Here is a 16,724-nt window from a genome sequence, read left to right on the forward strand (position 1 = left end):
GTCCTACGGTTCAACAGCCAACTCTGAATAGTTCTGTCAATTCATTCAAGGTCGATTTGTCTAGCGACCCTCACGCTGTATCCAGTGGTGCATCATAGCCTATCTCAACAGATTCATGGTTCTAACATGGCGCCATTGCAAAATTAGAGCTCCAACATTCTCAGTCCTCTCGGGCGCCCCGTAGGATGGCCTTCATCCGATCATACAATCCTGGATCTTCCTTCGCCCATCTCCTTCCATTAGGAAAGACCGCCTTCCGAAGTGTGTTGATGCATGGAATAAGCGGCCGGTAGTACTCGGTGAAGTACTCATTTGCGGACTTTACGAAATCCGCTTCGTCCGATATCTCGCCTTTCTTCATACCAGCTAACTCGTCTGTATCCACAAAGTTCCACTTGTCAAACCTTGCAACGACTCGTCCCTTACCTGGCCCCTCATAGTGGATGCATATCCAAAAGATCACCCAGAAGAATGATTCGAGATCATGCATGAAAGAATGCTTCTCGCCCAGAAGTGAGCCAATTGCCATAAAGGCCCTCGTGCCAGTCTTTCCATTCGCCCCAGAAACGCCATCCCGTGTCTCTCTGATGGCCAGATCAAGATCAATCAAGAATGACGGCCACGAAGGGTTCTCTTTATCCTCGTTGATCATGAGGTTGTTGACTGAAATATCTCGGTGAAGGATTCCTGCTTGTTGCAAAGACTGATGCCCTGCAATACAGCCTTTTAACGCGGCAAGCAAGGCTTGGCGAGTGCTTGCCTTGTAAATTGGTTTCCCATAGTCACGCAGGATGACACGCCGATGAACTCGATTTGGCATGCTGGATGCCTTGGTAGGAGATGCCGAACAAGATCGCTTATTAGGTGGCAGAGAAGCACCAGTTTGGCTAGAAGATCGCTTCACACCGGACTTGCCGCTGTTCCGACTCTTTCGCGGCGCATCAGCTACAATTGTGCCAGTCGAGAGCGCCAAGCGCTCTGGTCGATAATTGCTCGCGGTCCTGATATCCAAGCCACCTCGGACGTTATCCCGGACATCGTCAATCTTCCCACGGATGCAAACTGTCGCATGATGATAATAACGTGCGACGTTGACCACGCTTTTTTCCGTGGCTTCTTGAAGGAGATCGCCTTCTTCGTCGCGTTCTGTGTATTGCCAAGAGTCTTTGACAACGAGCGGAACCCCGGGGTCCTCTTCACGATGCGCTTTCCAACATGTTGTTGCTCGACCCGCGATGCAAGGTGCTCGTTTCGTCAATTTCTCGAGGACGACACGCTCGGCATGTCCATTCTGCTCTATCTCGATGAATCGCCGGTCGTTTTTCGTGATGATTGTAGGGTCAAATCCACATTCCGCCTCGCTCATCCATAGAAAACCAAGAATGGTGGACACAAACTGGAGACCATCCTCGTTGATATCAAAACGCTCGGATGCGACTCCTCCCAGGCGGTCAAAGACCCATACCCTCATTAGAGATCCACAGAGAGTAAAGCCTAAGACAAAGCGACGGGTATCCTGGACTGCAAGGACTTCCCTGGCGTACCTCCCCAAGTCAAGCCATGCCTTGGAAGCGGTGTCGGCAGATGGATCGGCTTTCGGCTCTCCAGAGATATCAAGGGTCGAACGCCATTAGTAATCGCTGCACAGGCCGGAGATGTCGAATGCTCAAGGCTCCTGGTCGACTTTAAGGCGGTAGGAAGGCAGATGACCGGGATAGAACGGGACCTGTTGGTATGGGCAACTTTTCAGCAGGATTTTCTAACCACCCAACTACTACTCAAAACTAATGGGAGCCTGGTCAATCATCGCGTGAAGGGTCGCACGCCACTCTCGATTACCGTTGAACTTGGACATGGTGAAATAACAAGGCTTCTGATCGATGCAATGGCGGATGTTGATGCCTTGGATGAAATTAAATAGCCTTACTTGAGTAGTTGGTCTTTCAAAACGTATCTCCCCCCGGACGGAATTTTGCTGCAAATTGATTACTTCGCTGCCAATCGCCGTCCAACGGATCAAACCACTTTATTAATAGCGGCTGAGTTAGGACGTTCCGATATTTTGGAGATGCTCCTTGGCGCAGACGCAAACCCGAATTCGAGGGATGTAAACCAATGGACAGCACTCACTTGGGCTATCAATAAAGGACATGGATCGGCCGTTAAGGTTCTTCTCGAGAACAAAATCTATATAGACCCGAGGGACGTGGAAGGCCGAACTCCTTTGATGATGGCTGCGCGACTTGGCGAGACTGAAATCCTGAGTCACTTAATCGAATCGAATGCGGGTGTCAACTCGGGGGATGAGAAGAACTGGACATCGCTATCCTGGGCTGTTGCGAACAGACACGAACGAGAAACGCAACGTCTACTCGACAAGGTTGGGGCCAACATTGACCACAGAGAAGCACAAGGCCGAACTCCCTTTTCACTGGCAGCGGAACGTGGGTTCGTGCAAATTATGCAGTTGTTGATCGAAAAGGAGCTGATCCACACACTCCTGGTGATGAAGGCCATACAGGGTTTTGGTGGTTTCTTAAAGAGAGATATGTTTTGTCAATCAATTCTCCAGATAACCTGGGCCCGGCAAAACTTGTTGGGCCTGTACAACCTTTCTGCCTCCACGCCATGATCTGCGCCCTACCGCTTCCCAATAAGAAAGATCAAAGTGGTCGTAACTGGCTCTCCTGGGCTGCTGAATATAGTGAAGTGGAAGTCACGCAGCAGTTCCTACAAACGAAGTCCAAAGTGGACAAGGTGGACATAAACATTCGCGATGGATCCGGTGAGACCTTTTCCAGAACTCTGTTGATCTGGGCATTGGAAGGTGGAAAAGAGGCTATGATAAATTTACTGAAAGACGGCGACGCAATTAGTTTGCATTTGTTGGTCGAAGGTATCAGGTTGATCGAACAAAAGAAGTTATTACCCCTGGTGACAACACTTCTCCGGTCTGGCTATAATCCCAGCCAGCCTGACCGGAAAGAAAGGACCGCTTTACGTCTCGCTTGCCTTGAGGGGTGCCTAGAGCTCGTTTCGACTTTGGTTAGTGCTAAGGTAAATATTACCAGCCGAGATCATTCTGGCAAGACTCCTCTGCAATATACCTTAGAAGTACGAAGCAAAGATATAGTAGATTTCCTGCTAAGGGTCCCATCAGTGGACCTCAAACCTATTAGGTCAGCTAAATGGTTCAACCTAGGAGACAAAAGGCCAGCATGGATTCAAATCACGAAGAGGATTCAAAGTCAGGGCTTCGAACTGGAACTAATCGATGACCTTGAATACAACTGGTTACCTAATACAAAAGAGTCCAGGTTATGGTGAGTAAATCTCTCATTTATCAATTATGATTATATCTAACACGCTAAGCCTCTGTGGGACGAAGTCAATATGGTCACAGTTACCTTCGGGACTTGGTATCCATAATGTGCTCAAAGATGACAGCTATTACTTAAAGCATACCCAGAAAGATTTCGGCCATCGCTTCGTAACGTATATCTCTCTAGCTTTCCCTTGTGAGGAGCAAGGAGAGGTGCGCTATCCTTGGGGCGTTGCTTGGACTAGCAGGAAGACAGCGGAGAGCATTGCATGTGGATTTATCAGCACGCTTACGAACGGCTCTGTACCCGACTGTCCGTCCAACTTTTTTGGACAGCTCCTTGAGAATCTCGAACAGCATTGGAAAATGATCTGTTCCGGTGCAAACAAAAAGGTCGAGTCATTGGTACGTCCGCAAGATTTCGTGATTCTTAAGGAAGCGAAGTCTGGAACTGATTCATGAGGGCGATTTCCTAGCGACATGACCAAGTCAAAAAAAGAGGGAGAAGTCGCGGCTTAATCGACGAGCTTGCCAAGAACGCATTGGAGCGCGCAGCTCTCCGACAATGCCTGCAATCGCAAATTGAGGGGCTCAATGAAGTGCTCCCGACCAATAGTCCGTTTGGAATTGAACAGAAGGCCTAGCTTGTAGCAGCACTCGACAGAATCGGGCAGGCCGTAACGGTGAGACTTGACCATATGGAACAGGCCTTTCGGGAACTTTTACAGATCGTAGGTTTATCATAAACCTCTCATCCAAACACTAACACCAAGGAAACAGGAACTTGCTTGGGTTTCCACAAATAAGGCGGCAAGTTTCAAGCGTGTCAGCTGGATTACTGTAAGTACTAACTTCGATGAGCTGTGCGTTTGGTTGACGATCGAACTTGTCTAGTTCATATTCTTGCCACCGATATTTGTATCAGTAAGTGTAGCCATCCGACCTCACGGTGCCGTCACCTGGAGAACTCGGCTGAATAAGACACCGGAGCCTCTTTGGTATGAACGTAAACTTGCTTCAAGACAATCCAGACTGGAGATGGTATATACTGTTTGGGGGCTTATCTCTTGTCTTAATTGGTGTTTTATGGGTGATATCGAAATTTGTTCCTGTGAGTATGTTGTTCTAGGTGTATCAGGGGGTAAGCTAATATCTACACTATAGCAAATGATATGGAGACGATCGATGGGGAAACGAGGATCCCTCCGTAAATTAGAAGGCAAGGCGGGTTCAGATTCGTCGGTGTGATCGCAGGGAGCGTTCTGGCGAAGAAGAATGTAATCGCAGAACGCATCAATCGCTTGTTTGCGGATGGTTTGCTTGTGACCCTTTTGGAACGATTTCTTAAGGGGTTATTTATATTAGTACTTCTGTCCTTCCCTTTTATGAATGACCAAGGGAGACGAACGATCAGCATTTGTCGTTAACGTCGGTGTATAGAACGGTTTTCAAAGTCGATAGTTTGGCTGACGCATCGATAGACACAACTTGGTTCTATGCGTTTTTGCATAACTAGAGTTAGTGTAAGTGAACAATCCAATGATTGGGCCTACACGTTGTTAACGTTGAGCTTCAAACACTCGAATGGTGAGGGCTCGACGAATTCTTTAATGAGGGATGGCCGACGTATTGGACGGAATCAAATTAGGTATAGCATATTCCTGAGAATCTTAATATTTTGTATAGTCTACGCGTACGTCCGCGCACTAATCAATCGATGGTGAAATCATTGGCACAGTGATCGCACAGTGATCAATTAGCACAGTCAATTCCTATAGTGATCAACTCCCATAGTGGTCAATTGACCTACTTTATCTGGGAACCTGGGTTCACAACGGTACTATGGCGCTGCCTAAGGTGCTAATCCTATTCGGGCCACTCTGGCATAGTATCTGGCTTCCAACAGAGCAAGAAATTGACCGATTAAACTGAAATTACGGGCCGGTTGGCCTTTCTAGTGGGAGTAACTGCAGCGTCGAAATAACATCGGACCATGTATATTACACGCAGGCATACCGTAGCAAGATTATTCTACAAACAAAGGAGATGTGTAGCTGAACCGGAATTCATTCTTTAGGCCGTCCAAAGGATCTGCAATCAATCAACTTTATATGGACCCTCATGTAAAGATGTATTGTACAAGAGCAAGCATACACTTTACATTATATTACCAGTGGGAAAATACATATGGGAGCGGATGTGGTGGTGCATGCCAATGTAATTATTGTGTAAAATACATTCCGTTCGTATAACTTTCGTAACAGGGTTGTCAACGTTTCAATAATACAACATGAAGCTGCTTGACTTCCCTGCCTTTTAAGGTGTTGCCATCCAGCTGGTGACGAGGATATTCCAATCCAGTCATACTGAAGCAAGCCGCAGTCTATTTCTGAGAAATTCTTGATTGGGGAAGAGACTCGGAGAGGAGGCTATATGCTCCCGAAGGTCTTCACTGTTTAAATCATCCTCCAGACACTGGAGATGAAACGATAACGCAAAGTGTAAAGAGATATAGATCTCTCCGAACAAGTGGTCATACATACCAGGATATTGGAGCTCTCAGAATTGAGAAACAGTCTAGTCTATATAAAAGTCCATCACAACGACTGGGTATGTGTAACTGAAAAGCGACTACGGAGTACTGCATACACTTATTGAAACACAACCAATTATTTCCAACCATAAACATCAATAACCGCTCTGCTTGGCCCTTGACCTGGTGCATCGCTGAGAAGCCCTGATATCTGCCCAAGCTTGCCGCAAGAAGACCGTATCAATGTCCGGGAATTGAGCCCCAATTTGCCTCAGGGTCAGATTCTGGCCCTTAAAGTCACATAACTTTCGTTTCTCTTTTGCACTGAGTTTCTTTCGTGACTTTCCATTGTTCCTGTTATCTGGGAAATGCAGAGATGGTCATCGTTTCGCCCTGGTTCTTGTGAGAGTCCCGCAACGGCCAATGGCCGATTCCCCAGCATGGTGATTCACTTTATCACTGACTCCTTGATGGGCTGGCGGACGATTTCCTCGCTCATGTACCGCAACAGGAGATCCCTTATTGTCTGACGTTGAGATGGGACAATCTTCTCGCAAGGCTTTCTTCTGTTCGTTCGCCTCACTGGGAGTAAAACTTGGGGGAGAGCATTGTGACTGTTTCATATCACTGAGTGATTTTAACCCAGCCTCAGACTGAATTACGGAATAGCTGAGCGAATGCAGCTGGCTGGGAACTTCGTCACAAGCTTGGCGCGAAATCTCCGTTGGGGTGCCTGACGTCTCGACAGACCAACGGCCATTGGTCTCGACACCAAAATCGGACTGGGTGGCAAGGTTTGGAATGCAAGTTCGTGGGCAAAGCGAATCGCAGGATGAATTGCTTTTGGTCTCATGCTCTTCCAAAGGGGTTCTTATAGAGCCAAGTTGCACAGAAGATTGACCACAAGGCGGATATACCCCCTCTTTGTCAACCTGAAAGGGCTCAAGGATCCTCGGATCAATGAAATCCTCCAACTGAGGAGTTCTCGATCGCGAACTGAGCGGAGTTTCTGCGTCGGAAAAGCAAGACACAAATGAGCTGCTTTCAGTTGACTCGTCACTGACATTGGAGGAATCATATTGCTCTGGGTGCTCTTCCATAAACGTGAGCAAGGTCGGGACGGGCAAAAATATGTTGGCTGACAGTCGATGCTCATGTTCGTAACGCGGAGGCGGGTAGCGGTAGAAACGGAGCTTCTTCGGCGGCTCCTTTTGCTCTGTTGACGTTCCTTGCACTTCTCCCTTGCAAGTACGCTTTCTCTTTCTCGGGAGTTTTTGATTTAACCATATGGCGTTGTTTAGCCCGTGGGCATCGTGCAAATGATGTCGAAGGCCACGCTCATCGTCAAACTGTTCGTATGGCATGTGATACTGCCGCCTCACCGCAGTCCATAGCTTAGGTAGAATCTCTCCCCCTCAGCAATCCCACTCCTCATCCCTCTCACACTTCGATACTGCTGCCCATACTATAGCTGTATCTTCTCACAAACGTTTGAGCACACCCGCATAGTGGCTTCGTCATCGGCCATTGCATACCGCAGATATGCTGTTCTTCAATGTGTTTCTTCAGGTTGCCACTTTTGAGCCAGTAATACAACCGCTCTTCTGCTGGAAGATTCAAATCCCACAAGGAAAATGGGCAGTGCCCAGGGCGAATCACTGTGCGGCGATATGTTATAACTTCACAGTGTTTGGTATCCCAGGCCTCGAGATGAACATTACAATGGTCTCGCCATTGGCTTGAGGTGAGCCATTCCATACACTGATAGCAGAACCGCAGCTTGGATTCTGAAAGGTGTAGATCCAATGCTTTCTCATGGCGGACACAGTCGTGGACGTGGGTATTTCTTTCGGACTTTGTAATTCTAAGGGAACTTAGCTTACATCTTCTTCATTAGATTAGATCGCTCACCTTGCAATTTGTTTTCGGCAACCTCTTGCGGGGCAGAGTCCTTGGGTAGGACTTTCACCAGGCAGGTAAACCACGTCAAAATCTAGGGCACATTGGCTCTGTAGATCCTGCACGAAAAGAAGCATTTCATCAAAAGAAAGCTCCCTGTTGCAAGACATCAATGCTGCAATTCGTGAGAGTTCTGGCATACTGAGAGCTTGAGCTCGTGTGCGGACGTCGTTTTCCAAAGTCAACGGTTCTTGTTTTCCTCTATTCAGGATCCTTCGGTCTCGCCTCTCTCGGACCCAGTGGGCCTGGTATTCCTTCAGCTCGAAGAGACGGTGGTGGACTATCGTCTTTTTATAGTTCAGTCTCTCCGCATTTATGGATTCTTTGTCGGCATTGTGGTCTTCCAGTCGCTGGATCCGGCTTCTGATCTCCAATAGTTCTGGCTTGTCCAAAATACTCTGCTCAATTCCCGCCGGAAGCTCGCCAGGCAATCCCGGTTCATAGAACCGCTCAAAGCCTTGAAAGTACTCAATATGCTCAGATTGATCTTCCTCGTCTAGAACGGCTGAGACTGTGTCAATCGAGGAGCAGTGTAACAGGTAATCCTTCGGGTAAGTCCCTGCTCCTTTGTGACCGTAGATTTGCGAAACCAATGCAGAGCCATGCTTCCCTGTAGCAACCATAAGCGAGTTTATCACCAAGTCACAATGTTTTATTAGCCCACCTTCAATTTTCTTTCCGAGAAATTTCCGAATATCGTGGACTTTAGGCCTCTTGCTGTAACCAGCGGCGGTGAATATCACGCGTAAGCATTCGCAAAAGACGTCTTTAGCGAGCGGGACATCTTGGGGTCCATCAGCTGTGACGTTCCTGAGAACAGGCTTTTCCAGATATTCGTCCTTCCAGCGTAGCGGAATCGGTCCATTTGAAAGGTCATACTGGGCCAGATCCTCCACATTGCTAACCCCAAAAAGAGCACCGTGTTCAAGCGCAAGTGCCAGCAGAATGTAGCCAGCGGCAAATTGCGGTTTCTTGGTGTCGCGGATTCCAATCCCCAAGCTGGATCATTCAATGGGCGAGTGAGCTCTCAGTCTAAGTCGGGTTGCCTTTCGGCATCTGGAGGGGGGTCGCCTTACACTGTGTAATTTGGGTCTCGATTATTTTTGAGCCACACTTGATTCACCTTCCATTCAAGTTTCCATGGTGCCGTAGAGGATGGAAACAACACAAGCTCGATGTGCTATAATAGGAGTCAGTTTCAATCATAGGACGCCTCATTGGAGTGCCCTTACCTTGAATCGAAGTCCTCTCTCCTTTTTATCCTCGTGGGCAGGTACGAAAGCTCCAATTCTTGCTCCGGTGAAGAGGTACAGCTGGAGTGTAGGTAAGATGATGACTTTGGGCAACCCGGGTATGAAGCGGCGATGATCTGTCTGCCACAGAGATGCAACCGTTCTGAGGAAGTCTTTTTTTGGTAAAGGAATGGTTTGGGGACTCGATATTTTCAATGACGCCTTCTGCTGTCAATGACCTCTTGATCCACTGCTTTGCGGTTAGTGTTTGCAAGCGCCAAAGGAGGAAAGGAAGGAGAATCAGCCTCACATTAAATATTTCCTTTCGATCCTCTAGAGCAACGCTCATTTGCATCTCTTCTTCAAGGCCACCGAAAAATCGCTCCGCGAACGACAAGACTGATTTTGCTACTGGTCGTCCATTCTTACTCAGTCGTCCCCGGGCTAAATGAATGTACCAACGGACAAACTCCTTGATGAGCTGATGACTCGGAAGACTGGAATTTATGCCCGTCCCGTAGCCTTCTATCCCGTTTTGCTGAACAAATCTAGGAGTAGAGTTAGGTTTTCCTTCGCGTTTGGAATCGAGGGCATCACAATGGAAAGACCTTACTCCTTCCATAGTTCCGCATGTTCCTTCTACATCCTCTTGGTCTTCTCGGTCCTCTTGTCTTTCTCTCGAATCGCATCCTCATGTGCATGTGCTCCGAAGACATATCCGCTCCTTTCCAATCGCTCGCGGCGCTTCTTCTTGGCGAGCTCGTTTCGCTGTGCAAAAAAATTGTTTCCTACCCATCATGGATTGAAAACCCAAGAGAGGGACACGATAGGACACAGATGTGGAAGCATGGGAAGAAAGAAGATGGGCAGGATGGATTGGCCAGAGAGGACTTGAAGCTTCAATTTATAGCTTGGGTGTAACGCATAAGCAACTCTAGACAAGTAACACAAAGAACATTCTCCTGATCCACCTCATGACAGATGAAAAGTCATATCTGTGACTTTGCGTCATCATTTTCTTGATGCGTTTCTTTTTTTTGAGTGGAGAAGGAGAATGAAGAGGTGAACTGGAGCATAGAGAGCACTTCGAAGAAATGAGGGTGTGATTAGGGCCATCAAAAAAATAATGCACAAATAAACAGCACTGTGGGACCCGAGAGCTCCTTTGGGAATGGTCTGAGCATAGTCTGAGTGCTCAGTAGATGGATGCCTCTGATGTTCCTCTGAGTAATCACTGAGCAGCCACTGAGCACTCACTGAGCGCTCAGTGAGCGGCCGGGCATTTCGAGCCTCAACCTTTTTTTTCTCGGGTATCATCTAGTCGTTCGGCAACAGCTAACACAAGTGGCAGCTAGATTTTGATCGAGCCCAAGAAAACTCCTTCTACGAGAACATCATTGCGCCCGATTTCAAAACGTTCACGAGCAACAAGTGTTTTGACATTCTTCGAGCTGTCACAAAACAAGTACAGTAGACCTGTCGAATGGAACGGGACCCACTCTGCATCTACAGTCCGGAAATGGCTTGCTGAAGTTTGCCTCTGTGGACTGCACGTGACTTCGCGTCACGGCGATCGCGCGATTTAGATTAGACGCATCGAGTGGCGAGGATCTGAGATTCCATCTCGGTGGGAACCTGGATGGAGAAACCGTGATCTGTACAAATTTTGGCGCCATCTTCAAGTCGATAGATTGGCACCATAAGGTCTCGCGGTTGACTCCAACTCTTGAGGCGTCTGATTGCATTGAGTTGGAATTCACCACTGTGCCGCTCTTCACTCTTTACCGGCAATGGCTGGATCATTGGCCAAAAAGGCGTCGACCCCTTCGAAGGGATCTGCGTCGGCGACAAAGTCATCCTCCGCGAAGAAAAATCACAGCATATTGAAGTTTTTCCAAAAGACGGACGCACCTATCGGGGCGACAACTCGCCAGTCCCGCATCACTCAGTTTGTCGGGTCATCTGTTTCTTCCGCCACTGGGCTTGCTACGCCGAAATCACAAGGTGGATCGAGTTCAAAGAACGACTCGTCCGAGGGTCTTTTCCTAGAAGACAAGAAGGGTCTAGCGAGGATCCACCTTGAGCGAACGACGCTAGACGTCGACAGGAGGAGTCGATCTCGCACACCCGATGACATTTGGGGCGACGCCGAAGACTTACTACCCCCGAATGATTCTCGAGATGCGGAAGATGAACAATCTGCCAAGCGCCGGAAGATGGACTCGCCAGATTCAAAAGACGGAAACACAGAAACAGGCGATCGGCCTAAGACCACGAAGCCCAAGGCGGCAGCCTCCTCGATTAATGGACCTTTTATCGACGAGTCGGACAGCGAAGAAGACCTACCTAATTATCACGAAATCACGGATACACCGCCGGCTGTACTCCCCGCGATGAGCACGAATGTGATCTCGCCACCTCAAGAAGAATCGCCCACTAACCGCCTTGCCAATCAGCCTCCGCTGTCACCGTCACCCTTGGTAAGAGACGTCACGACCGATGGAAACGATTTTGGAACTGCGGATTTTGACGATATTGAAGAAGGGGATGAATTGATAGGGGAGGAATTCCGAGAGAGACCATGGGACGATGAAGACGACGAACAGGCTCATGGAGTCCGCTTCGGTATGATGGCGCCCAATGACTATGAAGATGCACTCAATGTCGATCCCGATAAAGAGGGATCAGTAACGACTTGTCCGATATGCCAGCAGGCACTGGCAAACTTCACCGAGGCAGAAGTATCCGTCCATGTGAACGATTGTCTGGACGGTAAGCCCTCTGTCCCGCCAACTCTTGAGACGCCCGACTCGGGTGTTCTGGCCATGACACCGGTCACCCAAAAAGAAGATAGTCCAAGCAAGGAACCCACGCGCATGGAAAAGGCTGCCATCGCTCGACCTCCCCAGCGCGACCCATTTTCGAAGAACACACCTGCAGCCGGATCAGCCTTCTCCAAGATGATGGCTGGCAATGCCGAAGACACTGCCTGGGCGGCCGCTGCTGCGAATGAGGTATCATCGCGCGGAAAGCAAGCCTATCAACGCACATGTCCATTCTACAAGATCATGCCGGGATTCTCCATTTGCGTCGATGCTTTTCGCTACGGGGCAGTGGAAGGATGCAAAGCGTACTTCCTAAGCCATTTCCACAGTGATCATTACATAGGACTGACCAAATCCTGGTGCCACGGTCCAATTTATTGCAGCCGCCCGACAGGCAATCTGGTCCGTCAGCAACTGCGGGTGGATCCCAAATGGGTAGTGGATCTGGAATTCGAGAGTCCTTTCGAGGTACCGAACACCGGAGGCGTCAAGGTTACGATGATCAATGCGAATCATTGTCCAGGTAGTTCGTTGTTCCTGTTCGAAAAATCATTTGGGAACGGTGCCAACCCTCGACGACAGCGCATACTTCATTGCGGCGATTTTCGAGCCTCTCCAGACCACCTCCAGCATCCTTTGCTTCGGCCCGATACGATCGACGTGGTGACGGGCAAGCCAGTACAGCAGCGGCTCGACACATGCTACTTGGACACGACCTATCTTCACCCCAAATATGCTTTTCCAAGCCAAGAAGATGTCATTGCGGCATGCTCTGAACTCTGCCTACGACTCAATGAAGAATCTGGCGTCGGTGGCGACTTGGGAAAGACAGCTGGAGGTAGTCTCATGAGCAAATTCCTGTCATCCACCTCTAACCGTGAAGCTTCTGCGGAGCAGCCTTCAGCTAAGGCGGGCCGTCTCTTGGTCGTGATGGGCACGTACAGTATTGGCAAGGAGCGTATCTGCGTGGGTATTGCCAAGGCGCTTGGGTCCAAGATCTTTGCCAATCCATACAAGCAGCGAATCTGCGCCTGTCTTGAAGATCCCGAGTTGACCGCATTGCTCACGAGCGATCCCCGTGAAGCACAAGTGCACATGCAAACCCTGTTTGAGATTCGAGCGGACACATTAGCTGACTATCTGGATACGTTGAAACCTGACTTTACTCGCGTGGTCGGATTTCGGCCCACCGGCTGGTCATATCGTCCTCCCGCTGGTCGCATGCTCGATAACCCCCCGTCCCGACGGTTCTCCGCGGCGAACACTGGCGGACCCCTTTCACCACGCAAAACTTGTCTCCACAGCGCGGAAGCACGCGCGAAAGTGCCTGTTTTGGCGTACCATACAGCGAGCACAGCTCTTTCCGGGAACTCACCATGTTCTGCTGTGCCCTGCGGATCGGTCGGATCATCCCCACGGTCAATATTGGCAGTCAGAGAAGCCGTGACCAGATGAAGGCTTGGATTGATCGCTGGGAGGGTGAGAAGAAACGGAATGGGCTGTTCCCAGTCGCCGACTGGTGAATGACCCCGTTTGTGTCTGTTTTTGTTTGCGGCCTATTCAGCACCAGGTGTTTTGTTCATGGCGTCTATCATCCCGCTCGTGGACTCGTGGAGGCTTTTCGGTTTTTCTTCTTCTCTTTTTTTTTTATTTTTATTTTGATACCCGGTGCAAAAAGTCCTAGTTCTTATCTGCAACAAATTATATCTGCGCATCTGCGTACTTGAATGCAGAGTTGCCTTCAATGTCCTGGTGATTGTGAATTGACGGACCCTAGATCGTCCCTACTTAGTCGGTCTACCTGACTGAGCGAGCGCGCAGTTGCTTCGATTCTGTAAACGATCAAGTCGATATCCATCACCATCCATCATCCATGGATCACGTGGTTGAGATCACGACTCTCTCTTCCCACTCCTCGAATTTTGTAGCTCAGAATGTAAGACTTGATACAACTGGTTGCGCAACTCGTAGAAGTCACTAGGTACTGGTAATGGGTACTGTGCAAGACGTCCGTCTACAGTGGTAGTACTTCTTGCCCCGCCCTTGGTGGTCTTGGACGCACTGTAAGGGCGATCTTGTCCACTCCAGTCTTCCACGTTTCACAGCGCGGTGGCGTCGATAGTGTACTCCGGGGTAACGTGTCTATGACCAGTCCCCGTGTCGGAATCTCATGTTGGAATTGCTGACTACGGTACTGGTGTGTAGGTAGATGGACCGGTAGTATCACTATCATCCGGCTTTAGGTGCGGTACCAGGTACTCGGGCAGCCAAGGCAGAGAGATTTGTGGAGAGTCAAAGCATAACCGAATAAGCGGCGGCTCGGAGGTCAGCCACGGCACTCCTCGGCCAGCGGGTCCACTTCCGGAGCCTCCCCAGATACCGACCAGCACTCCCGGCCGATCTTCAGACCTCGGGAATCGAACCGGGGCAGTGGAGGGTGGTGATTGTTTGAAACCTGCATAAAAGAGACTGGATCCCAAGTGAAGATGAGGAGAACTCTTGACATTGCTCTCTTCTGAAAGACTTGACGGAGATTGCATCCTCTTTGGGTCATCTTATCAACCGCAAGGGGTCATACACTGCTCCCAAACACACTTTTTTCACCAAGGTCTCGTGACTTCCAGCTACCCGGTTCCTCGAGGCCACTGGCGCTAGCGCAGCTGTGCAGTACAAAGTGTGCAAACTGCAAACTACTGGAAACTACACAGCCGACCCAAGACACGGCAAGACTAAAGCTCACCCCCGCCCTTTTCCTTTTTCTCCGACCGCAGACCCACCCTTCTGCATCATCGGACGTCGGGTCAACGGTCTGATTTTTTTATTTGATTTTTGTTTTTTTTCCCCTTCCCAGGTGTTCTGTGTTCAGTGTCAGTGTCACCCTGCAGCAACTGACCTCACACATCCCCACATCGGCAATCACTTCCCCCGTTCGCCATGCTGTTCACGTTGGAAAACGTGCCGGTCATCGTTTTGGGCGTGATATTGGCCTATTTCGTGGCGCCGTACCTCCAAGTGTCGCGACTTCGAGATATCCCCAGTCCGAGTTTTGCGGCGTTTACCAACCTCTGGCTGCTGCTTCAGGCGCGTCAGGGGAAACGGTACTTGTCGGTCGATGAGGCGCATCGGAAATATGGCAAGCTGGTGCGCATTGCGCCTCGTCATGTGTCGATTGCCGACGATGAGGCGATCAATGCGGTATATGGACATGGCAATGGTTTCCTGAAGGCGTAAGTGACCCATCGACGCACGATGCCCCCTCCATCGGTGCAACACTCCCTGTATTCTCTTCGATATTATATCTGTACAACATTTTGACTCTCCTCCTCCCGAGCTACTCTGGTCTCGCACTATACTAAACACCGGTTGGATCAGTGACTTCTATGATGCTTTCGTCTCCATCCGTCGAGGGCTGTTCAACACCCGCGACCGTGCCGAGCACACTCGCAAACGCAAGACCGTCTCGCACACATTCAGCGCCAAGTCCATTGGTCAATTCGAGCAATACATCCACGGCAACATCGAGCTCTTCGTCAAGCAATGGCGCAAGCTAGCCGATCTGGAGGCCAACCCCAAGACCGGCTATGTCAGCCTGGACGCCCTCAACTGGTTCAACTACCTGGCCTTTGACATTATCGGCGACCTGGCATTCGGTGCCCCCTTCGGCATGTTGGAAAAGGGTCAGGATATCGCCGAGATGCGCATGCACCCCAACGACCCACCCAAGTACGTCGCGGCCGTCGAGGTGCTCAATCGTCGTGGTGAAGTCTCCGCCACCCTGGGCTGCATGCCCTCACTGAAACCCTGGGCGATGTATATTCCCGATAAATTCTTCAGCGAGGGTCTCCAGGCCGTTCAGCATCTCGCCGGAATCGCCATCGCCCGCGTCAACGAGCGTCTCAAGCCCGAAGTCGCCGCCAACAACACGCGCGTGGACCTCCTCGCCCGTCTCATGGAAGGCAAAGACGGCAATGGCAATACCCTCGGCCGCGAAGAACTCACCGCGGAGGCGCTCACGCAACTCATCGCCGGCTCCGACACCACCTCCAACACCGCCTGCGCCATCCTCTACTGGTGCCAGCGTACCCCAGGCGTCATCGCCAACCTGCACAGGATCCTCGACAAGGCCATCCCCGCCGACATCGACGTGCCCACCTTCGCCATGGTCAAGGACATCGACTACCTGCAATGGGTCATCTGGGAGACCATGCGCATCCACTCCACCTCCGCCATGGGACTCCCGCGCGAAATCCCCGCGGGCGCCCCACCCGTCGTCATCTCCGGCCACACCTTTGGACCCGGCGACGTGCTCTCGGTGCCCAGCTACACGATCCACCGATCCAAGGAGGTCTGGGGCCCCGACGCCGAGCAATTCGTTCCGGAACGGTGGAATCCCGAGCGATTGACGGCCCGGCAGAAGGCGGCGTTTATCCCGTTCAGTTATGGGCCTCGGGCATGTGTGGGCAGAAACGTCGCGGAGATGGAGTTGCTGGTGATTAGTGCGACGATGTTTAGGTTGTTTGAGTATCGAATTGAGCAGGATGGACCGATGGAGACGAGGGAAGGGTTCTTGAGGAAGCCTCTGGCGTTGCATGTGGGGATGAAGCGACGGATGCCTGGTTCCGCTTGAGCGAAGAAGCGAAGACTGAGCCCATCTGACCTTTTTCCTTTCTCTGTTTTGATTGTGATGGACGCGGGCACTTTTCTTGTTCATATTGAATATTTTACGATTCTTTTTTTTTTTTCTCTCTCCCCCTTATTACCCTCATTGCATGTCTTTTCCACATCGATGGAAACATAAAAAAAAATCCAAATAGACCACTCTGCCATATACACTCCCCCTCTGCACAAGTCAC

The 16,724-nt window shown here is 50.1% G+C and overlaps 6 protein-coding genes across 6 annotated transcripts; 3 read left to right on the top strand and 3 right to left on the bottom strand.

Annotated features, from left to right (window-relative positions):
- Nucleotides 1–160: 160 nt before the first annotated feature.
- Nucleotides 161–1,855, bottom strand: N7539_008406 (protein kinase family protein; the record flags this gene model as incomplete). Its single annotated transcript, XM_056938006.1, has 2 exons — nucleotides 161–1,602; nucleotides 1,840–1,855. 2 exons carry the CDS (start codon nucleotides 1,853–1,855, stop codon nucleotides 161–163), a joined length of 1,458 nt encoding a protein of 485 aa, XP_056787098.1.
- A 213-nt stretch (nucleotides 1,856–2,068) lies between these two features.
- On the top strand, nucleotides 2,069–3,966 carry N7539_008407 (ankyrin repeat domain-containing protein; the record flags this gene model as incomplete). Its single annotated transcript, XM_056938007.1, has 5 exons — nucleotides 2,069–2,522; nucleotides 2,573–2,785; nucleotides 3,203–3,323; nucleotides 3,373–3,727; nucleotides 3,799–3,966. 5 exons carry the CDS (start codon nucleotides 2,069–2,071, stop codon nucleotides 3,964–3,966), a joined length of 1,311 nt encoding a protein of 436 aa, XP_056787099.1.
- A 2,044-nt stretch (nucleotides 3,967–6,010) lies between these two features.
- N7539_008408 (uncharacterized protein) lies at nucleotides 6,011–6,204 on the bottom strand (the record flags this gene model as incomplete). The annotated part of the gene is given in 2 exon segments (XM_056938008.1): nucleotides 6,011–6,145; nucleotides 6,157–6,204. 2 exon segments carry the CDS (start codon nucleotides 6,202–6,204, stop codon nucleotides 6,011–6,013), a joined length of 183 nt encoding a protein of 60 aa, XP_056787100.1.
- A 31-nt stretch (nucleotides 6,205–6,235) lies between these two features.
- Nucleotides 6,236–9,395, bottom strand: N7539_008409 (uncharacterized protein; the record flags this gene model as incomplete). Its single annotated transcript, XM_056938009.1, has 7 exons — nucleotides 6,236–7,071; nucleotides 7,391–7,719; nucleotides 7,767–8,424; nucleotides 8,479–8,813; nucleotides 8,891–8,994; nucleotides 9,047–9,187; nucleotides 9,357–9,395. 7 exons carry the CDS (start codon nucleotides 9,393–9,395, stop codon nucleotides 6,236–6,238), a joined length of 2,442 nt encoding a protein of 813 aa, XP_056787101.1.
- A 1,441-nt stretch (nucleotides 9,396–10,836) lies between these two features.
- Nucleotides 10,837–13,394, top strand: N7539_008410 (DNA cross-link repair protein PSO2; the record flags this gene model as incomplete). The annotated part of the gene is given in 2 exon segments (XM_056938010.1): nucleotides 10,837–13,208; nucleotides 13,220–13,394. The coding sequence occupies 2 exon segments, from the start codon at nucleotides 10,837–10,839 to the stop codon at nucleotides 13,392–13,394; spliced, it is 2,547 nt and encodes an 848-aa protein (XP_056787102.1).
- A 1,411-nt stretch (nucleotides 13,395–14,805) lies between these two features.
- Nucleotides 14,806–16,498, top strand: N7539_008411 (cytochrome P450; the record flags this gene model as incomplete). The annotated part of the gene is made up of 2 exons (XM_056938011.1): nucleotides 14,806–15,098; nucleotides 15,244–16,498. The coding sequence occupies 2 exons, from the start codon at nucleotides 14,806–14,808 to the stop codon at nucleotides 16,496–16,498; spliced, it is 1,548 nt and encodes a 515-aa protein (XP_056787103.1).
- Between the last annotated feature and the right edge of the window lie 226 nt (nucleotides 16,499–16,724).

Source organism: Penicillium diatomitis, assembly GCF_028827545.1.
Source record: "Penicillium diatomitis strain IBT 30728 chromosome Unknown utg000012l_segment0_segment0, whole genome shotgun sequence".
In the NCBI taxonomy this organism is placed as follows: domain Eukaryota; kingdom Fungi; phylum Ascomycota; class Eurotiomycetes; order Eurotiales; family Aspergillaceae; genus Penicillium; species Penicillium diatomitis.